Source organism: Caloenas nicobarica, chromosome 2, assembly GCF_036013445.1.
Source record: "Caloenas nicobarica isolate bCalNic1 chromosome 2, bCalNic1.hap1, whole genome shotgun sequence".
NCBI classification, from domain to species: Eukaryota; Metazoa; Chordata; class Aves; order Columbiformes; family Columbidae; genus Caloenas; species Caloenas nicobarica.
This window is the reverse complement of record NC_088246.1, coordinates 18109948-18133287: the sequence shown is the minus strand read 5'-3', so window position 1 is coordinate 18133287 and position 23340 is coordinate 18109948. Positions and strand designations below refer to the sequence as shown.

The 23340-nt window shown below is 39.5% G+C and overlaps 1 protein-coding gene across 2 annotated transcripts; it reads right to left on the bottom strand.

The window, feature by feature from the left end:
* Positions 1-1835: 1835 nt before the first annotated feature.
* Positions 1836-17014, bottom strand: MASTL (microtubule associated serine/threonine kinase like). 2 transcript variants are annotated; one of them, XM_065629544.1, is made up of 11 exons: positions 16920-17014; positions 15990-16078; positions 14582-14688; positions 14119-14251; positions 12228-12400; positions 9852-11099; positions 7725-7863; positions 6270-6284; positions 4639-4752; positions 4447-4548; positions 1836-1993 (listed from the first exon to the last, which is right to left on the bottom strand). In XM_065629544.1, exons 1-11 carry the CDS (start codon positions 16988-16990, stop codon positions 1836-1838), a joined length of 2349 nt encoding a protein of 782 aa, XP_065485616.1. In that variant the 5' UTR covers positions 16991-17014. The 2 variants fall into 2 exon arrangements, with proteins under 2 accessions (XP_065485616.1, XP_065485615.1); XM_065629543.1 differs by lacking the exon at positions 6270-6284.
* Between the last annotated feature and the right edge of the window lie 6326 nt (positions 17015-23340).

Genomic DNA, 23340 nt, shown 5'->3' with positions numbered 1-23340 from the left:
GTTTACATTATTTCTTAACACGTTTTTGAATGTTTTCTTCAGCCTGAAACTGAGATTCATTCTTTTAAGACTAATTTTCTTAAGCCAGCTTACTAGAAATAAAAGAATGAATTGCATAAAATATTAGTGATTACTTAGAATAAGGTATTCCTTCTCCCCCAGTTTATATATTCTAACTATACACAGGAAAACACTAAAGAACTTATCATATTCATAGAACATTGTCTGTGGATGCTGCTTCAGTAATGTATTACATTTGACACTTTGCACCTTTTTCATATAACATTAATTTCAGCAAGATTCAACAATTTAGGAGTTTTCTGAAACTGAAGTCTTTAGCAAAGGGAGTGAGAGTCAGTGTGTTTTGCAACTTGCCAAGATTCTGTTTCACTATGTTTGAGTTATCATACCTAGAACTGGGATTTGCCATTCGGAGCTGTTAAGAATTCACTCTCAGTCCTTCTAAGAAGCTTCCTTTTTCTCCAACCATTCCCATTCCTTTCCCAGCTACCCAAGGGCCAGCAGGAAGCCCAGCAGACACTGCTCAGAATTCCATCAATAAATCTCATCTTCCAGGAAGCAGGCAATGAAGGGACAACTCACTCCCTCTGCAAGAATGGCCAGTTCATAGACTTGAAAGCCACTTGGCAAAAAATCACTAGCAAAATGCCTGGCTTCTGGCAGATGGCCATTGGCTAGCACCACCACCCAGCACCAGTGATCTTTATCTAACAAGTACAAACCTGGAAAATAAAAATCTGCAGTAAGTCAGCTGAGAAACATACCTATGCAAGAAAAATATTGAAAATAATTACCTACAAGTAAACCTCTGAAATCTAGCAGATGCAAGTTCCATTTTGCATTTAAAAATAGATTTAAATATAGTTCCCCCTAATTAGGGTTTATAATACTGAATATACACTTATTCTAATTAAAAAAAAAAATCTAAGGTCTGGTTGTGAGTTTACAGAACAGCAGCCTATTAATTTGTAATGCATTATAGTCTTTAATATATAGCAGCTTCAGTATGAGTAATACTTTACTTGATAGCTAAAACTCCAGTAATTTTTCTGTTTTCTACCATCTGACATGAGTAAGAACAAACGCATGGTCAGTATTTTCTATTTAAAACAAGTAATTACTAAAACGTATGCTGTTCAATCCATCTTTCTACAGCATAAGTGGTTACAATGCAACAACTTCTACAGAGCATTTAACAGACTGACCCCAACTATCCCCTCCCAACCCCATTTGTCTAGGAAAGGAAAACAACCAGGGAACTACTGTCAATCTCACACATCACATCTAGCCAGGTCCACTTTGAACACCAGTGATGCCTTCAACCCTCCTGGGGTCAGACAAACAAAAGATATTTCAATTTTCCAGCTTGAACAGGAGCATCAGTTTTACAGAGGATACATATTCAGAGCAGACAGCCATTGCACAAACCACCAACAGCCAAGTTACCATGAGATACAAGTAGCATGTTTATGTCCTTTCCCCATTATGTTTAACCAGGAAATAACTTCACACCTCTTAACTGGAGTTACTCATTGCCATTTAAAAAAAGCCCCATCATTGCCAAGTGGTATTAGCTCCAAGAAGTACAACGCTCTAGCCTCTTACTAAGGTGCAGTGAGAGAAAGTAGCATGAAGGCACTTGATACCAGCTAAGTTTCATACAGTAGTTTCACTTTAGAATGAAGGATACAATAATAAAAACAGACAAAGTTAAAACACATTCTAAATTTGGCAAGGAAACTTAAGACCAAGCTAGTGTTATAGGACAACCTGTAAGAGTACAAAACCATGGAGAAAGTTCACTTATCTTGATGCTACAAACTAAATCCAGACACAGTCAGGTGCTGAGCATTATTCCTAGCTTCAAAGTAAGAGGTATCAGTTTCATCATCCGGCTGAGGTATAAATGGCATAGTTTGATTCTGTAAATTATCCCAGTCCACACCATGAAAGAGGGGGTGATGTTTCAGTTCTGAAACAGAAGTTCATAGAAGTGTTAGAAACTTCCTTCTGTCCAAGCCCCATTGACACTTTGTTCTCTTGAAACATAACTATCAGTAGATTTGCTCTATTTTGCTTTTTTTGGAAATTCACGAAAGTGCAAATTGTAATTGGGTTTTGATTACCCCCAACCTCAGTAGCAATCAAGCTATTGTCATGGCAACTGATTATCTCTCCATAGCTGGAGAGCCTATTTTACACAGTGAGGTGCCTTAGGGACATTCCACAGAAAATTTCAACACCACTTCAAAGTCTCTTTCTAATTTTGCTGAAGTTCTGTACTGACTAGACACATGGAAGTCGCTGCCTCCCTTCTCCACTCCAGGCCACCTGCCTGTTGCTTGCTCAGGGAACATCCTCCTCCGCTTTGTGCGGACCCCTTCAGCTTACTCACTTACTTACACAGCAGTCTGGACATCATTATGGTGACAGTACCACAAACCACCGGATTCCTCCTTCCCAGCCAGAAGGTGGGATAACTGACCAAGCCACAAGAGCTGGACTCAAGGAGAGCTCCTCTGCCCTGTCCGTTCGTGACCAGGTGACCTCATGGCACACAGGCTCCCATCTGGCTTTTGCATAACCTGGAAACAACACTCCCTGATCCAAGTGGCTTTGCTGCTTTGATTCAGTCCAAGAAAGCAGCTTTACTGCTGTGTAGGATACAAACCTATGCTTTTATCATGTGTACCACAAAATCGAAGAAGTAGAAAAAAAATAATAGGACAGAAGAGACATTTAGAAGGAGGTGGAAGGCAAACACTCACTACAAATTTTACTCTAAGCACTTACCATTGGGTTTTAGCTGATAGACAGTAAGACATGAACATTTGTTTATTCTATTATTTGATCAGGAAATGTAGAAATAACACAATATTAAAACTTATTTTAGACAAAAGGCAATAAATCAGAGGTTTAGTCTTCTAACTCCTAATAGCTTCAGCAACCACACATGCAGCAGGACACTGCACAGATCCACCATCTCAGACCTGTATGTGGCCCTGCACTTAAGAAAGTTCTCACATACTGAAAGCTGTCTCCAGCTGAGAATGTGAGCAGACTTCCTTGTCTTTTCCAAGGAAATATTAGCGTGTACCAAAGCTGACAGCCAGCTCCTGCCCATGTCTTTGAAGGGGGGAAAAAAACCAAACCCAAACTATGGATATCAGGCAAATGCTGCTTTAAAGCTTCTCTTATCTCTGAGCTCATAAAAGCACAGAATAAGGACATAACAGAAGTGGGATTTCTCAGTAAGCTGGGCTTCATGCTGGAGAAACAGAGGAAGAGTGTGTGTGTTGGGGAGGGGGGAAAAGATGACAGTGATGGGAATTCAATTACAATGAAGAAAGTGTAATTGTTGTCCTAAAAGCTATTCAAACTTTACTTCAGTAGCCTATAAATTGGATAAAGAGATCAGATACAATTAAAAGTCCTGACAAATAATGAATTTCTAAGAATTTCAGATTGGAAGAAACCATTACGTCATCTAGTTTAAATTTCTGCCCATAACAGGAAATTAGATTTAACTCTATTATCCAGGAAAAGACAAAAACTTGAGTTTAAATAAACCACCTTCAAATTAAGACATTTGATGATTTTTGGGACACAGTAAAGATCTACGGAATTGCCTTTTGACATCATGATCTTCATTTATAATCATGCACCTTCTCTAGTTTGAATTGGCCCAGTTTCAGCTTCTACACTTCAGTCTCTTTATGAGTAAGCACGTCTGTAATAATTTCCTTCTCTAGTGATTTCTCAGGCAGTTCTCTCATAAGATTTCGTCCTATTTTTCCAAAACATCTCACTCTAAGCTTCCTTCATGTATCAATTTGTTGTTGTTGTTTTGTTTGTTTGGTTTTTAAAATAATATATAGTCACTGTTACAACAGCAAGTGTTCAAGTCCTTCTACAAGGGAAAAAAAATTGTAGATTTTGTAAAGTATTGTCTAAATCTGTGTTCCCCTATGCACTCCGTAAAGACAGGCTGATTCCCAAGAAAAAGCTCATTTGAATTAATTTTTGTAGGGGGCTTTTCTCCCAAGCTATAGGCTTTTAATCAAGGTTCCTAAAAATCAGTTAGGTCAAAACCCCCAAATACCTGTCACTGAGTTAGATAAGAGTACTTTGGTACATCAGATGTCAAACAGTAAACATCCATAGCAAAACAGCATTAAAGCAAAACAAAAGTTAAATTTAAAAAAAAAAAAAAAAACCACGAACAAAACCACCACCCCCTCACCCCCAAATTTCCTCATTCAAAAGGGCAAAATCCCACAAGAAATACAGAAATTACCACAACTGGCACTATACACAGAAGCTAAATAGGCATTTAAGTTTATTAGTCTAAGTTTCAGGAGAAGGACATCACCACTTTGAAATTTTTAATTAGTTGCAAACAACACAAGAGATTTTAATACTAACCCTTCAGTCCAGCTCTCTTAGTACTGTCAATTGTTAGAAGAATATCTATTGCATTTTGGGCGTTATCAGACAGCTTTTCTTCACCCTCAGGCCAGGGAATATCTACAGACAAAGATGCAGATGAACTGGTAACTCAAACCATAAAACGAGTGTTGGAAATACATACTTTCCCCAAATAACAAAACAGATTACCTCTTTTCAAAATATTTTGGAAGACTTGTGTTGGTGTTTCATCATTAAAAGGTGGAATTCCAGTTAGGAACTCAAACAGACAAACTCCAAGGGCCCACCAGTCTACAGCAGAACCTGACAAGGGAAATCCAGGTCATTACCCTAATACAAAGGCTTAATAATATTTGCAAAGATTTGAAGATTGGCCATGGCAGAAACTGAAGTACTTAATAATCATGCAGAAGATTAAAAATATATTAAAGGGCTTTTTAAAGCCAGTCTGCTCCTTAATTCATATATTCACAATTAATAATCCACAATACTGGAGTTTACTAATAAAAGTAAGGGAGTTATCAAGAACAATCTAATCAACAACCCCCATCATGAATCCAGGAGCTGATTTTCCAACAGATTGTTTTGTGATAAGAAACAGTTCCCTTTAATAACTAACTGCTCTAGAGCTTGGATGTTGTAACCCATATTGTTCTCTCAGTTCTTGGAGTCTTCTCAAAGAACTGAAACTATTGAACTTCATTTTTGTTTGTCTAAATTTATGTCAAAACAAAGACAGCTTGCAGAGATGAGCCACCACACAAGAAGCTGGAATTAGTTTACATTACAGTAAAGTTGATTAGGGCAAAGTACAGTTACTAGACCTCTGTCATAAAATAATTTTGGTTTTCCACATTCCAGGTTTTGTGGGTTGGTTTGTTTGTCTTTTTTTGCCAAACTCATTAACCCACTTAGAAACAAGCAGGCAAAGCAATCCCAGACTCCACTGCATGCATTCTAAATTTTCCTTAAGCCATGCCCACTCTACCATATAAAGAACACATGCCACACTTGCTGAAAGAAATATAAAATATTTGAAAGAACAAGTGTGATTTTTCTCTGCTTTTTTGGCATATAAAGGAAGACACCTCCAAGTTAAAAAAGTAGCATTCTGAGCTGTTTCAAAAGGACTATTGACTAAGTTTAGAAATGCTGAAAACTGAAGCACATAACTAGTGATCTAATGCACTTATAGCAACTTTTAACAGCAGTAACAGTGCCCCACCAAGCTCAGCATCTCAAAGCAGTGAGATCACATCCACTGTTGTTAGAGGCACTTGGATATTCAGATAAAGTTTTCCCAGCTTCAGACAAAGTCTAATAAGATCACAACTCTGAACAATGTAGTAACACAGCAATTTTTCCCACCCAAAGTTTAACTGAAGATTAGATTAAGTCCTACCACATCCCTGCTAAATCACACCTACCAATATTTGAAGCAACAGAAATACCAGGTCTTGAGCATCTGAGCCTTCCTCCCCCATACACAAAGTAAATCAGACTGATCACGAAGTGAAAGGAAGCAATGAGAAAGTGTCTCTGGTTTTGCTGTTAAACTATGTCTCTAAGAATGCTGACTTTACTCCTCGAGTATAGCCTTACGTGTGTGATTTCTGATAGTGTAGTCACAATGATATTGATGTTTCCTGAATCTTTTGTGAAGCAACGCACATTCTTATGTGGACTGCATATTGAGCATATCTTTCTATATAGAAAGATTGTTCATCCAAACAATTTTATTTGAAATTGTGATCTAGTTATACTTTGACTGTTCGCAGTTATGCTGAACACTATTTCTGCACAGCATATAGCAAACTCACCAGAGATCAGACTTCCTGCATATGGAAAGATAATGAAGCAAGAACATTACAATTATTGCAAAAAACCCTAACAAATACAAACATCAAATATCAAGTATGATTCTCTGAAGGCACAGGAATGCAGATTTTTTTTTCTTAAGGTAGTAACTCAACAATAAAGAAAGATGGCAATGTTAAATCTAAGTTAGAAACAGAAGAAAGATAGTTTTGTAACATGATTATAGTTTAAGATTACAACTACATTTACAAGTAAGATAATGGCATTTAGTGAGGGAAAGTTTTGAGTTCCAAAGCAAGAAAACCCTGGCTTCATTGAAGGCAATGAGAGATTTGTCATTTCCTGACAAACTCCAGGGTCTTTGCAAGTTATCACTAAAGTCCTGAAAACACTCAATAATTGCATGGATGTCACCTCACAACCAAGTTTCACATTATTTAAGTAGAATTGATGACATTTCCAAACTATTATCCAGTTTTGATGTCTGCCAAATAACCAGGATTCTTAGTTGGAAGTGCAAAACCACAACTACATATGTTTAATAATTTTAGTCATTATAGTTAAGTTATTAAATCTTTTCATGCAGTTTTAGTTAATATGTATTGCCTGCATACAGCAGAATTTTACTGTTCCACAGATCAGTAATCTCTGTATCTCAGTGATGATCTCCTATTTCATATACTTAAGATTATTAGCTTTACAAAATAATACTTTTGAGATGCAAATAAATTTCTTGTGTTTATATTTACATTTTATCAGAGATATATTGCATTTATTTTTTGTCAACGGTTCTTGCAAGTCAGCAGGAAAACATTTTAGACTTTTTGTTGTTATCAGTGGAGCTCAGGATCTGAGCCAAAGAAATTTATGCACTTCCAAGTTGTGCTATTTTATTTTCCTATAGTATTTTGCAAAAGAGTATTTGATAGCTACTACTGTCCAGAAATCTCAACTATTTCATTAGGTCACTCAGCTCCACAGCTGTACTGTTTTTAATGAAACTTTATAACCTGTCTGGATGCACATAACACTTTAATATCAATAAACATGGAATACATTCTAAGAATAATTGGAAGGTTAATCCTTTCATATAAATTTCACTAATTTAGTAATTTTTCTCCTCCCCCAAGAATTTTTAAGTACACTCAGGATGACCAACTTGTGATTCCTAAGCCACACACAAGTCTAAGGCTGCCCAAGCACAGCCTCCAAAGGATTAGATTAGCAGCAGGCAAGACTAAGCCAGACAATCAAAAACTCCAGTCATGTGAAAAAAAAGTAAGTGGAAGGAGCAGCTAAAACAAATACAGCCACCCGTGTTTGCAAAAGCTAAGATCTGGCTATTTTTTAAAAAATTCCCTGTTATTACTTGAAGTGTTTAGAGCTCTAGAGACATTTAGAAATGTAAATACATCATCTTTCAACTATTTATAGGCTCCATGGTTTGTCTGTCTTACCATGAGGCTTTGTCAGAAGCAGCTCAGGTGCCAGGTAGTCTGGGGTCCCAAGGATACGTTCACCTTCTACGGGGGCAGCTCCTCTTCTGACACTCTTTGGAGTCCTATATGGTGTGCCAGCATCTCCCTGATAAGGCGTCTTAAAAGATACAAAGATTTCAGATGTCAAACAAAACCAGGAGAGAAACTCTTATCTCCAGGTTCAGTAACGTGTATAATAGTTGCTACTTAAGTTCAAGTCAAGAACACATCACAAAATGTACATTCCCCAAAAAACTATGAGTAAAATGTGCTTCCATTTCTTTATCTCAACCATCTTGAAACATTAAAAGTTAATTGATGCCTACTCTTTAAGCGACATTTCCCTAAGGTCTTCCTCCAGTGTCATATCCACAAGTAATGCCTCCAAAAACCAAACCAAACAACAAAAAACCACCAAAACAAACCCAAACCCCTCAACCAAACTTTCAAATTCAAATCTGAAGATAAACTACTAAATAGAATGTCAAAATAGCTTTCAATTTTAGCACTGAGTTCTTAACATTAGGCAATGAAAAGAAAGCATATATGTAAGATACCTGTAAAATAAAAAGGAGACTTGTGAATTATCTCACATATTGCATACCAGATGTAATCAAAATACATTAAGTGAGCCCTTTATTGTTCAACCTATATCCTACAGGTTACATAACACCTGCAGATGAAGTTCTGCTCAAGTTAGACTTAGTGACTGTTTACAGCTACACAAACCTTCTGAAAGTAACTTGGGACATTTATTTGAAGATAAAAGATGCATGCTTACAAAGAGACCAATAAATTCTCACAGCCAATAGGCTGACTGCAATGAAAGGTTTCTTATTATAGCCTGGAGATACTACCAAATTATCTTACAGAGGCTCTCATTATTTATTTTACACTTAGTTCCCATATATCTTGTATAATTTTGTTTCCAACTTCTTCAGTGCAGCAGAGATCAACTCATTATCACTATGCCATAAAGGCTACAAAGTCCACTATTAAAATAGAAAACAAGTAATCAGGTCACAATGTCACAATGTGATTTAAAACAAAACAAAACCACACAAGTATTCGAGAAAGGTATCCTGCTGTTCAAATCTAAGTTATAGAAAACATATAAGTGAGTGATGGCATTGTTTCTCAGATGATGTGCATACTACTCTGGCTCCATTTCAGCTGAATGCAGGCTAAGTTTCACAGCCAATCAAAATTTTATGCAAGTGAAACAGAAAAAAACCAATTCAGACAAAGACATCAGAAAAAAAAAAAGGCTTTCCCAAAAATAACATTTTGAATGGCCCTTTTTGGTACACTAGATCATACGCCGCACTGGCAGTTCTATCAGAAGTTTAAATCCTACAACTAGAACTTAAGTAACTGGGTGAAGGTCTTGTACAGCTGTGCCAAAACGAAACAGGAAACACCAATTGAAAAGTTTACTTTTATTTTTCCCACATCAGGGCTCCAATTTACTTTAGGACTTACTATCAGAACAATTAAAAAGGTGAAAGCAAAAACGTCATAACCTGCAAGCAGCTACCGCTGCTTACATCAACCTTTGTAAGAGGCTTGTAACTGGTATCTGACAGTACGCACTACACCATCACTTTTACCAGGATTAAAAAAGAAAAATAGCAGGCACAACAGCAGTTACTAGCAGCTGGACAGTATTTGCAGACCATCTTGGGAGGGATGCAGCATTAAAAAAAAAAAAACCACAAGAAAAAACCAAACACAAACAAAACCAACAAACCACTTCTCATTACATCAGGAAACCTGAAATTACTCACAGGAAGTGCCACACTGCACTAAAAATAAGACAAGGCAAAATAGTCCAGGTTTTCTTTACCAGTTCAGCGTAAGAGCAAAGGATTTCTCAGAGAGGTGGACAGACAAGGCATGCTGAGCCAGAAGTGAGCCAGGGGACATACAGTTATTGCCGATTATGATTCTGGTCACACAAGCACAGTGAGTGAAAGTTTGTCAGCAAAGGTCATTTTGCTAGACTACCTCAAACCACTTCAGTTTTCCCTAAATTAACAACTGAAATAATTTCAGATCACTAACATCTAATACACACACAAAGTTTTCATGTGCCTCCTTACATACCTGATAGACCCTGTATGGTCTTCCTTTCTGTAATGGAGTAATAGCTGTTGGGTAAGAGCCACTACAAGCAGGTGAAAGATCCATTATATCTAAGGAAACCATGCTACATGGCTCAGATATGTTGGATACATTAATTGGACTATTATAACTTCGAAAAACAACAGCATTCTTTTTGAAGACATTCAGTGCTTCCATCATCTTTTCTGAAGGAGAAGATGCTGTGTCAAGGTAAGTTTCTTTCATGTGTTGCTGGTCATTATCCTTTTCATGCTGTAATGCCTTGCAGTCCTGTACAGTATGTGCTTCCTCTCCATTTTGTGAGGCATCTCGGGACTCTGGTGCTGTTATTGGCACGTCTTCTGGTTTGGGTTCCTCAAAGGAGAGGTCTTTAACACTTTTGTCCAAATCTAAAAGCTGCTTTTCTAAATGGCTTTCTGTAACAGACATTTCAGGAAATGACAAGTCAGAATCTGCACTGAGGATTCCTAAAGGTCTTTCATCATCAGTGCCTAAAAAACTTGAGTTTGTATACTCCTTTTTATCATCCTTTTCATAGTGTGCATCCAGATCACACATAAGATTTTTGGCTATAATTGGACTAAGTGATTTTTCTACTGTTTGCTGGTTACCAATAAAACTCTTGTCATCTTCCTTGCTTTTGCAGGTGTCATGTAGGCATCCATCATCACAAAGCATTAAGGACTGAATGTCTGTTGTCAAACCTGTCCTTTTGTTTGCAGGAAATTCTAAAATCTGACAGCCACGTTTATATTCTGCATTGCTTTTTTTAACATAGTTAAGTTCCTGACAAGGACTAGTGTCAACTAATTCAAAGCTTCTTTTTACACCTGGCTTTTCAAAAATTTCTTCCTCTTTGAAAGGCTTGACAGGCTCACTCTGCCTCAAAGGTGACTGTTGTTCATTGGAAGTTTCTGCTGTTTCATTAGCCATCTCTCTTTTCTTTATGAAGAGTTTTTCTTCCCAAATCTTATTTTCAGAAAGACATTTTCTCACTATGCCTTTTACATCCAGTGTTGTCACAGGAGTATCTCTTATATCAGAATGTTCACTTCCCACCTTTTGCCTACTGCCAGAATCATTGCTGCTGATGGGAGAAATGGCAGACTCCAGTTCTTTTTTCTTTAAACCTTTAATACCTTTGCTGTTCAGGAATTCTACATTTGAGAGGAGAGCTGACCCACTGTTACTTGTTTTGCCTGTTGTAGAACATGGTTCATCTTCACTTTGCTGCAAATGAGCACATTAAGTTTTGAGTATCAAAAAAAAAAAAGACATTATAGAAGTGTGTCCTTTAAAATGCCCCTTTTCCACTCCCATAAATAACTGCAAATTGGCAAGCATTACTTATTCCTTTGTAACCACTAGTAGTGACAAACAAGACATTAAAAAAATATATATTAGAGATAATTTGACTTTAAGAACATAAAGTAAGCTTGCTAGAATAGAAAATGCCTAAGAACTATAGCAATTGAAGTTGCATTTGTGATTTTATGTTAAGAAATTTAGGTATGTAAGATCTCAGTTTACAAGAAACCCCAAACCAAAGAAGCCCATCATACTACCCTGTAGCATATTATACTTGAGAGATGACAAAAGGGAAATCTGATATTACTGCTCTGTAGGTAACACTATACTACAAATAAGGCCTTAGGAAATGGACCAATAAAATAAATAATTATAAATTGTTTTAAACATAAGTTTTTTGTGTGATCTAAATAGGAACTGTGGCAATGGACTAAATAGCACAGCAGTATTTTCTTTTAGGTCTGTATCTGTACAGAATTTCATTAACATTTTAAAATAGGGAAAAGTATTTTGTTTCAGTTATAATTACATTACTGGTGTCAGGTTAGTTAGTACAAAACCTTTCAGTAATATAAAACTTAAACTTTTTCAGTTTTTAATAGCCAGTAGAAATTTGAAGTGTATTTTGTTTACCATTTTTCACAAGTTCTGCCTTTTAAAGAAATTATTTTGTCTGCAACCTGAGTTAATAGAACTCCAGGGTCAGCTTCCAAAGAGCCAATGCTCCCAGCAGTGCCCACCTCATGAAGAACAGGGCCAAACCAGTGCTGTCCAGCAGAAGCCTTGTCTTTTACTCCTTTCCTGCAGGCTAAATGGCATTTGCTTTTCCTGTTGTGTTGCACAGGACTACTGTTTGTTTGAAGAAAACATAATACTAGTTGGATCTAAAACTCCTACTCAACAAGGATTACAACCCCTGCTCCTTCTCCTGTGGGAAGGCTTCGCTACACTTGAAATAACTGGGGGAAGTAAATAGAGGATATCTACAACAGTGCATATACAAGAACAAGCCGATTGTAATTTATAGTGGGAAGATGAAACAGTCCTGACCTCTACATCTTTCTCCCACCTGGGGCTGCTGCAGCACTCTGATTCCACACTGGACATGTATGTATGTGACTGACTACTGGCACTGGAGGTACCAAACCTTTTTCTTGACTGAAGTAGAGTAGGAGTTAAACTTCTCACCGGCATCACAGGAGTTAATTGAGAAGTATCAAGATCTTGAGGGGGGGAAAAAAAGAATCAAATGCTGATAAAAATAGGCAACATATATTAACAAGAATCACACTATGTCAGGCTTTCACATTGAAGGAAGTTATAGAAAGCTATGCATGACTTCATAATTTTTCATCTTTCCTACATAGTCATTTTTGAAGTAGGGACTTGCCAAAAATTTAAAAGCAATATGAAAATCAGCACCATGATAGCCTTCTTTCTCATTTCAGGTTAGAAATGAGAAAGTAGCAAGACAAGACAATTTAAAGCACACATTGCTATCTTGAATCAATGAAAGTATGTGAAGAACTGGAACTATTTCTGCAAAATCATAAAGGGTCATTTTGAATTCTCACCCTCCTAGAAGCTATGCTACGGCACATTGAGGACCAGAAGGTGATTTGGGATAGCCAGCATGGCTTCACTAAAGGCAAGTCCTGCCTGACCAACCTAGTGGCCTTCTATGATGGAATGACTACATCAGTGGACAAGGGAAGAGCTACAGATGTCATTATCTGGATTTCTGTAAGGCCTTTGACATGGTCCCCCACAACATTCTTCCCTCTAAATTGGAGAGATATGGATTTGATGGGTGGACTGTTTGGTGGATGAGGAATTAGCTGGATTGTCGTATCAAGAAGGTAGCAGTCAACAGTTCAATGCCTGAATGGAGATGGGTGATGAGTGGTGTCTGTCAAGGTTCCACACTGGGACCAGTACTGTTTAATACTCCAGTATCAATCCAGGTTGGGGATGAAGGGATTGAGAGCAGCCCTGCAGAGAAGGACTTGGGCGTACTGGTGGGTGAAAAGCTGGACATGAGCTGGCAATGTACACTTGCAGCCCAGAAAGACAGCTGTATCCTGGGCTGCATCAAAAGGAACATGGCCAGCAAGTTGAGGGAGATTATTTTCCCCCACTGTCATGAGACCACACCTGCAGTACTGCATCCAACTCTGGAGCCCTCAGCACAGGAAAGACATGGACTTGTTGGAGAGGGGCCAGAGGAAGCCACAAAAAATGAAAGTGATTGAACATGTCTCCTGTCAGGACAGGCTGAGAAAGTTGGGGTTGTTCAGCCTGGAGAAGAGAAGGTTCTGGGGAGACCTTATTGTTACCTTTCAGTACTTAAAGAGGGCTTGTAAGAAAGGTGGGGATAAGCCTTTTAGCAGGGCCTGTAGCAATAGGACAAGCAGTAATGGAAGATACACAAGGCTTGTTTGTTTGTTTGTTTTGTGGTGGGGTTTTTTTGTTTTGGTTGGTTTTTTTCCTTGTTTTTGTTGTGTGGTTTTGTTTGTTTGTTTGTTCCCCCCCAATGAGGGTGGTGAAACACTGGCCCAGATTGCCCAGAGAGGTGGTAGATGTGCCATCCCTGGAAACATTCAAGGCCTGAGCAACCTGATCTAGTTGAAGATGCCCCTGCTCATTGCAGGAGGGTTGGACTGAATGACCTTGGAAGGTCCCTTCCAACCCAAACTGGCACATGATTCTAAGAATTCAGTGGTTGTGCATTCAAAGAATAAATTAAAAAAAATTCAGAAGATGACATAAGTAGTGCAGGTGAAAAAAAAATGTCCAGCCTTAAGTACTAGAGGAATGGTAAACAGCAAGGCACTAATGGAAGCATACCATTTATCAAGTGGGTCAAAGCTGCTCACATAAAATTAAAAGACTACAACCTTACAGTCAGAGTATTACTCAGTACAAGGCTTGGTATACTCACATGATTTGAATAATTTAGTTGAAAGAGGGGTATTTTCCTTTTGGACCATAGGTAAAGGAGAAACCAATCCCTGCAGACTGTCAGATGATTGACTTGAATTGTGCCCGGGCATTTTCATTCCAACAGGCGTATACTATCAAGCAGGAAGAAGTATGGTTAAAAGTTAATGGAGCCTGAACAAAATGTCCAGGATTGAGAGTGTAGCTTCACACTTTTTATTATGTTTGCTCTGGAGCTTAGCTGTGCACATTCACCAAATTTTTTGAAGAACTGCTGATAGCCAGCAATTTGAAATACAGTCCCAGGTAACCACTTCACAACATCAAGGTACTGGAAACATGTAAGTCATGCTACCAGCTGCCAGAAGACATGCAAGAATAGCCATATCACTCCTATTATTACATTTAAGATAGTAAGTAAACCAAAACAATGAAGTACTCCAAAGACAATGAAAATTACTTACAAAACCCAGAGAACTGATGAGAGACAACAATTGTCCTGGAGTACGTGAGTAGTCTTGCTTTGGCTTTGCCATTGATGGTGTAGTAAGGATATCTATCATATTTATCTCTGCAAACAGACAAAAAAAATGTGAAGCAGGTCAGGTTTTCCTGTTGCTATTAAATAAGAAAAATTACAAGCATTTAAGTTTTATGAAGAGGGAAAAAATGTAGTCACATACTGAACAAATATACAAAAGGCAGCACCAAACCCAAGTGTAGACATAACCATACATTCTTATTTGACACAAGCTGTTTCTTCCTGTACATCCATCATAAAATTACAGTTTATAAATACAGAATCTGTAAGAGTCCAATTTATCTTCCAACATATCAGCTTTCTTTTTAAGGTAGTAACTCCAGCCTGTGGGCTAAGATGGTAAATTTGATTCAAAGCCTGCCTTCTCTCTCCAAGACATCAAGAAAGCTATAGAAAAATGTTTCTTATGTGAAAATTTAACCTTAGGTGCCATCTTTTGCTCACTAGAGGTAAGCAGGCTTATAATTTACATATTGTGTTCAACTAGACACAATAATCTGTGCTATTAGAACTTATAAATTAAAGCAGTATATTATAGAAAATACAGTACACTTCCGATTTTCCTCCATGCTGTTAAAACCATGAATCAGAAACTCCATAGACAACTCTGAATTTTTACATTCCTTTAATATATGAAAAAGGATGTACTGTCCAGCAGCAGTCTCAAAAAACTAAACTGTTGCTGTGCAGCATTAATTTGACTAACACAGCTAAGGGGTTGGAGGTACAAACTAGCTCAGGAGCTGGCTGTTCACCTTAAGGCCTATTGTCTGTGCCAGACAGCCATTTGACTGTTGAGCTATATTTTCTGCTACTTGAAAACAGTACATTCATATGCTAAAGCACTGATTTATAACCGTCTGTAAGGCACTTGCCACCTCCCCCGTCCCTCACATTAACATCTGGAAGGTCCCAGTTCAGGTTGGAAATTGATGTATATAAGGACAGAGAAACATGAACTGAAGGACAGAAGTAGCCAGAGGTACACCAAGAAAAAGCCAGAATTATTCATTGACCCTTTGAATTCTTAGTGGACTTCATAGGAAACCTTGAAATCCCTGCCCCTCAAGAGAAATGGCTCTAGATCATATTTCAAACCTCCTTGTCCCAAAGAATAAATATTTTAGCTTCTAAAGTGCAGTGCATAGAGCAGACCCTTTGCTAGCATGTACCTTATCAGTACTTGCCTACTAGAAATCAGATATTAGTGCAATATTTCAGATTATTCAATTGAAAGCTGTCCTCTACAGAGATGTAAAGCATTCAAGAATATGGGAAGGTAACACAAAAATACACTCTAATATAACCAAAAGGATACAGACAAACCTTACCTCTGTTCAGAGTAACTCTGGAAAGCCCGAAGTCTGTCAACTTTATATGGCCCTGATTAGAAATTAGCATATTGTCTGGCTTCAGATCCCTGAAGATATGAAGATAGATGAAGTTAGCAAAAAAATAACTGAGCAATATTAGCAAAGTTACCAGAACAACAACAAAAAAACACCCACCACCAACACACCAAACAAACAAAAAAAAATCAATACAAAACATTGATTATAGCTGTTCCTCAGTAACATCTCTTAGCCAGCAGAAGATTCCAACTGGAGGAATACACAAAACAATTAAACATATCTAGCACTAAATATTGTACAAATGTCTCAGGCCTTGTAATACCACCATGTATGTCACAAGAGTTGCACATTGTGTGTTCCACATGTTTAACAACTGTTCTTGATGAGTACTACCATCACAACATTTATCAGTGTGTAGCTCCTACACATGACAGTACACACAGCAATGAAACCTCTAGTAGAAGTTTTAACGTGTATTTTCTCTAACACTGCTGAACACAGCAATGAACTCTCACTACAGGGGGAGCATTAAAGAAGTCAATGTCCCCTTGTTGTACAGTTACATGCTTGCAGTATCCAGAGGGTTCCTGAACTAAGAGTCATTTAAAAGCCACAGTGAGAGGGGACCTAGAAGGCAGCAGAGCTGCTAATGCAGCACTGTACTGGAGGAGAGCATGCAGACAGGGGAAGGCAGTGTATATTTGGCTGCTTAACATATGGACAGATTTTATTTTAGGTGTCGTTTTCATGACATTGCTGCAGTGTAACACACACAAAAATAGCTTCTAGACAGTCTAGCAAATGAGATAAAGTTACTATGAAATGGTGATTCGTTATATGGTTGAGTAAAAAAATTAAAAACCTAAACTACAAAATACTCATTTGTAAGAAAAAAGAAGTAGGTTTTACCTGTGGATTATCCCATGCCTGTGAAGATAGTCAAGAGCCAATGCTGCTTCAGAAACATACTTAACAGCCATTTCTTCATCAAAATATCCATAAATATGGAGAAGAGATTTGACATCTCCACCAATAAGGTACTCCATCACCTGCCATTCAAGTGTTTTAAATTTAACATTTAAAAATACATTTCAAATTTACAAGAAAAATATAAAACAGCTTTCACCCCTAGGAAAATATAATTTCAAAGAGCAGAAGCTGATAGAAACTTCCTTGTTCAAACTTCATTTCCCACGTAATACTTTTCACTTCGATAAAATAATTAAAGCTCCAGAAGACAACGGACATGAAACATTCTCTTTTAATAGACCATGTACTTATATTATTTGCCTAGCCTACTTTCTGTAGTCAGCTCTCAAATAGCTGCTGTAGTCAGTTTTTTATTAGCTTCTGAAAGACTTCTGTCAAACTCAAGGCCTGAAGCCAAAGACCACTGATATTTTTATTTGTATAGAACATGCGTATTAATGATTTTATTTTGCAAGTGTTTATACACAATATTAAATTCAGACCTGAGTTTTGGCCAAGAAATCTCACCAGTACTTAAATTCTAATACACAATACTATTCCATATATACAACTCCAGCATCTCCTTCATAAATCTTTCGCCCTGAACTCCTCTGCCCCCGCTCCAGCAGTTAGCAGAGATTCCACGAAAACAAGCCTTTGTTTACCCTCAAAATGCATTGCAGGAGTGCATAGCAATCTCGCCTCAGAATTTAATCAAGATGTTCACTGTGTGTGCTTACGGCAAACAAGACAAACTACGCTAGACCCTTTGTTAACAGTCTTAATCCATTCTACCTTTATGTGGAAGCAGAATATAAAACCATATTCAAGTCTTCCCGTACTCCACAGTGCTCCATGTAGACTGCCACTTAGTTTCTCTTGTCACCTAGGCTGACCACCACAATGAATTTTGACCACAGGCAACAAGTAAAAGAGATTTTATTTAAGTGAGCCACAGGCTAAGCTTTCAGTCACTTGGATTCTGCTTGAACAGAAGGATTTCTTGTTTTGTTTTCCCTAAATTTTCCATTAATACATAATCCTGAAACAGGTTCTGTTAGAAAAGACTCTCTAAAAAAAAAAAAAGGAACATAGAAAGATCTTGAAGGTACCAGAGGAAAAGAAATATTTCACTTCAACTATTCTGAGAAAGAAGAAAGTAAAAGTGACTAAGTAATACCCACTCACTATCATAAAAATGTTTTCAGACATGAATATAGTTCTGCATTGCATTTTCAACACTATCATAAAATGCCACCGCCATTTATTTACTCACTAAATATATATTATTAGCCGACTGAAGTGAGTAGTATAAGTGCACAATGAAAGGACTTTTGCTGAGAGCCAATGCATCCCTCTCTGCCTGGACCTGGTGAACCATGTTTTTGTTGATCATGTCTGCTTTTTTCATCACCTGAAAAACAAACCAAAATCAAGTAGATAACATTATTTTCGTCGCTCAACCCACAGTTCTTTAGTCAATTCATTTATCTCTAGAATTCAAACTTGCATACATGTAAAACAGAGTTATAACTTTATATACAGACAAAATTTTAAACCACAGGTTATTAGTGAACTTTTGTAATTGCTTTCCTAATTCCATCCTGAATGGAAATCACACTACCAATATTTAATACAATTGCACACACTAGAAAACTTTTAGGCTGTATGTGAAATGAAGCTGCTCTGAGTTAATCCTCTTATCCACAGAACGCAACTCAGAACCAGGAAAAAGTGTTCAGTGCTTAGATGTTTACTTGCTGACCAAGTCTTTTCATCCCTTCAGAGGTTGAGGTATATGGCCTGAGGACTGAAAATAGAGTGCAGCAGTAGGCCATTCCATCCTGCTATACTCAAGCACAAGACTGCAACTATTACAGCCTCCCATTCTTAACTTTGCAGAGAAAGCAATGGAATTTACACTCAAGTCGCCCAATAAATATTTGTTTCCTTAGGAAGAAACCTCAAAGGCGTGCAACTCACAATAAAGAATAATAAGCTTAACTGTGAATTTTAATTTCTATATTGAATTACTCCACTATATGTTGACACCCACTCATTACTAATCTTGAACACAAGATCAATAATAGCACAGCGGATAGGTTATTTAGGCAAGCATTACATATGCATTGCAAGTTTGCCCACCTTTGACATCTTTGGTCCAGGTGCATTATGATATTAAAGCAAGTTTAATTTATCCATTCTTTATGCAACACAACAGTAAAAAGTTGAGTCTACAGCTACCACTACCATTCAATAACGGTATTCGATAACATATAAAAATAGCAAGGCATAAGAAGTGTAATTTGATACCTTCCACGTAAGCATTGGCCTTAACTGTAAAAATATTTAGCACGTTAAATTCACTAGCTTGAATAACCCATAAGTCTCACTGCAATAGGGATCAGGATCTACACAACAGCTTTTAGGTTACAAATGTTCAATAAACTTGCATAGGATAGTAAAATAATGCAATTGGAACACTCCATATGCAGCACTTAAATTGTAAAAAAAAATAGCTTCCAGAGCTACTATCATTGTTACTAAAGCTGATGCAAAAAAAACTTCCAAGGCATGCACAAAATGCATAGAACTACACTTTTAATAAGCGTTGACCTTAACTGTGCAGATATTTAGCATGTGTTAAATGTTGTCACTGCAAACAATCCATAAATTTCACTCCAATGGTAATAAAGGATTTACACAAAAGCTTTCACCTCGAAATGCTTATAATAAAAATCACATAAATAGACATTGCTCTTCAGCAGTATGTACATCTATTTTGCATGACTGTTTTTACGTTTCCTTTTCTTTGTGAACTATGCAGCCGGTTATGATCCTTTTACCTGCAAAGTCAAGCTTGCACAAGCCATCAGCAAGCTTTTTACTACTGACAACCTAGTTTTTACTCCTTTAAGTATCAATATAGAAAATACAAGGTTTGTTTGTTGTTTTTTTTCTAATGTGTACTCTGCAAAAATGCTTTCCATGATTGGCTCTCTTTATGTATCTCAGAGGCACGGTTTTTGTTCATGAACAAGCGTTGAGAACGCCCTCCCAGGGGCACCAGAACTGAACATATTCAATTATAACAATTATCTACAGGAAGGAAGCAAACAGCGCAGTGACACTTTGGAAAGCTTTTCATGTAGTTTCCTCGACACTTAAGATACTTCTAAAGGCAACTGTCATTATCAGGCGCCTCCTAACTAAAGCCTAGAGTCGAACAGGAACGTGAGGAGAAAGATGGCACGGCCGTGCAGACAACACGTCTCCAGGCACCCGCCCGGGGAGCGGCAGCTCCCGAAAGCCCAGGTGCTGGCGGGGGCTCATGGCGAGCCAACCCACAGGGCTGCGGGCCGCGGGGCCTCCCTCTCCCCTCGGGACAGCCCTTCCTCACACGGGGTTAAGCGACACCGAGCAGCAAGGCGGCCCCGGGGCGGCGGCGCTGCCTCCGGACCCCGCGCAGCCCCTCACAGCCCCTCACCTTCACGGCGTAGAGCCGGCCCGCCTTACGGCCCAGGTACACCTTCCCGAAGGCGCCGCGGCTGATGGGCTTCACGATGGTGAACTCCTCGATAGACGGGGGCCGGGGAACCTCGATACGCCGGGGGCCGGCAGTTACGGGGGCAGCGTTGCCCCGCTCCTGCTCCTCCGGCCGCGGCTCAGCCACCGGCTCCACCGTCCCCATGTCGCACCCGGCCCCGCCGCCCGCGCCGATTCAAAGTGGCGCCCGCCCCGCCCCGCGGCGTCACCGGCCAACGGCCGCGCGCGGGGGAGGTGCGCGGTGCTCTCGCGAGATCCCGCGCGCGCCGGCCGTTGAGGCCTGTCATGGCGGCCGGACGCAGGGCCTCGCGGTCTCGTTCCGTCTCACCGTCTTCCCGTGGGCCCGGCAGCGGGCAGCCCGCCCTCTCGCTCTTCCGGGCGACGCTGAGGCGCTTCATCCGGAGCGCGCCCGCCGCCTTTGGCGGCGCCATCGCTGCCGCTGGGCTCTGCGTGGTGGCGGCTGCCGTGCTGCCCGCCCTCAGGTCTCAGCCGTGTGGTATCTGCTGAGCGGTGTGTTCAGTTCTGCTCACAACCAGCTGGAGTGAAATGATCTTTATTGACACAGAGAAGCGCAATAAAGTGGTTGCAATGTTATCGGCAAGGTCTATGAGTGTTGCTGTAGTGCAAGTATTTCTGGGAGGCTCTTGTCACTATTGCTAAGCCATGTTGCTTCATTACAGCCTTCCCAGCCTCATCAGGATTCCTTAAAAATTTTCTCGTTTTTATTGTATACAGCAATTTAAAAAATGCACAGCATAGAGTTCGGAGAAGCACAACGAAGCTGGTGAGGGGTCTGGAGCACAAGTCTTACGAGAAGCGGCTGAGGGAACTGGGGCTGTTCAGCCTGGAGAAAAGGAGGCTGAGGGGAGACCTGATCGCTGTCTGCAACTACCTGAAAGGAGGTTGTACCATGGAGGGGGTTGGTCTCTCCTCCCAAGTAGCAAGTGATAGGATGAGAGGAAATGGCCTCAAGTTGTGCCAGGGGAGGTTCAGGTTGGATATTAGGAAAAAGTTCTTCATGGAAAGGGTTGTCAGGCACTGGAACAAGCTGCGCAGGGAAGTGGTGGAGTTCCCATCCCTGGAGGTGTTTTAAAAGGCGTTAGATGAGGTTCTTAGGGACATGGTTTAGTGCTACAGTTAGGTTATGGTTGGACTCAATGATCCTGAGGGTCTCATCCAACTGAAATGATTCTGTGATTCATTCTGTGGTGTTTTTTAGAATATTCATTATGACAAATGGTCAAAGCTGTTGATCTGACTAATAACTACTCAATTTGCCATCTAGGTTTCTAATTTGGCAGATTGTTACTTGCTGTGAGCAGGTAGACTGTCATTTCCATGGGATGCTGGAAGGTGTAGGAATTCAACAGAACTTGGTGTGAGACATCAAGGAACTAGAAAGTAACATTTAGAAAGAAACAACTGATTTTGGTGTCGCGTACTCATGTTCTCATAGACTTCACCCACATTTTCTCAGACTTGCATACTCTGAAGCTCTGAGAGTTGTGCATCCAAATGGCATAGCCAGGATGGTTGGTGTGCAAGAGTACACTGCCTGTCCATCGTCACTATCACCATTCAGCCCTTCCTGTCTCTTGGTATCCTCTGGACTGGTGATGACAAACGGCTTTCTGGGGAGGTCTTTTATGATCAGGAGTTAGAATAATGTGATCTCTTGCTTCCCTCCAATTCTTGATTACTTCAGCCGCCATTAATCTCAGGCAGGGTTGCTCCCCATTTTGTTTCCTTATTTTGGATATCTTCATGGTTACATTCTGCCTTCCTGTGGTGACAGCAGGGCCAGGGATGGCATCTATGATGTGCTCTGACCTTGTTGCCACCCTTCTGTTCCCAGAACACAGCCCTTCTGACAAATCACCAGTGATAGTGCCTTAACAGAGCACAGGCCTTCTGCTCTCCATTTACACAGCACCACCCTCAGTGTTTACCAGTTTTACTGCTCCTAGTTGTGCTCTTGGTCATCTTTTAACCCTTGCCCTACTGCTTTTCAGTTGCTTTCACATATATGTTGCTGTTCATAATCAATTCACACCAATCTTGTTCTATTGCAGTCTCTACATCAGCCAAGAGCTAACTGTAGAGGTTAGTGCAGAATGATGGATCTCTATTAACACAGATTAGGCTCATCAGGCCCTTGTTTTGTTTTAAAATACATCACTTATAATCTGATACTGCACAGGGAGGCCTTGCTTGTACCTGTGAAGGAGTGCTGCTATCCCACAGATCCCAGCAACAGATGCAGTTTAATGTCCAAAAGTAGAAAACAAAGTGTTTTAAATTAGCTTTCTATAATAGTATTAAATACAATTTATCCTTGGCTGTATTTGTCATTTATTCTTCAGCATTAGTTTAGCTGTGTCTTGCCAGCAGCAATTTCAGCAGAGAAGCCCAGCTGAGAGCAGGAGGGATTGATCACTCCTTTTGGTGGCATCACACACTAACATCAGGTTGCGCCGGTTGTGAAACTCCACTGTCAGCCGGTGTGTGTTCCACTACAGCCTGAGCTTCAGCCTGAGCGCATCTACAAGATGTTCTCTCCCTTCCCCTGAGGCAACAATGAGCCATGGTACAGCTGCGTGGAGAACCGCTTGGTGGGATGTTAAGCACCTTTTAGGGCTTTTTTGTCGTTGTTGGGTGAGGTTTCTGCCACATCAGCTAGCTGAGCCAACTGTGATCATGAGAGTGCCAGTGAAAAGCAGAAGAGATACACGTGAAGGTGTGGGGGCAGCACTGTGGCTGCGCTGAAACAAATCAGTGTGAGTTGCTGTGGGATGGCACTCCCAGGGGACAGCGG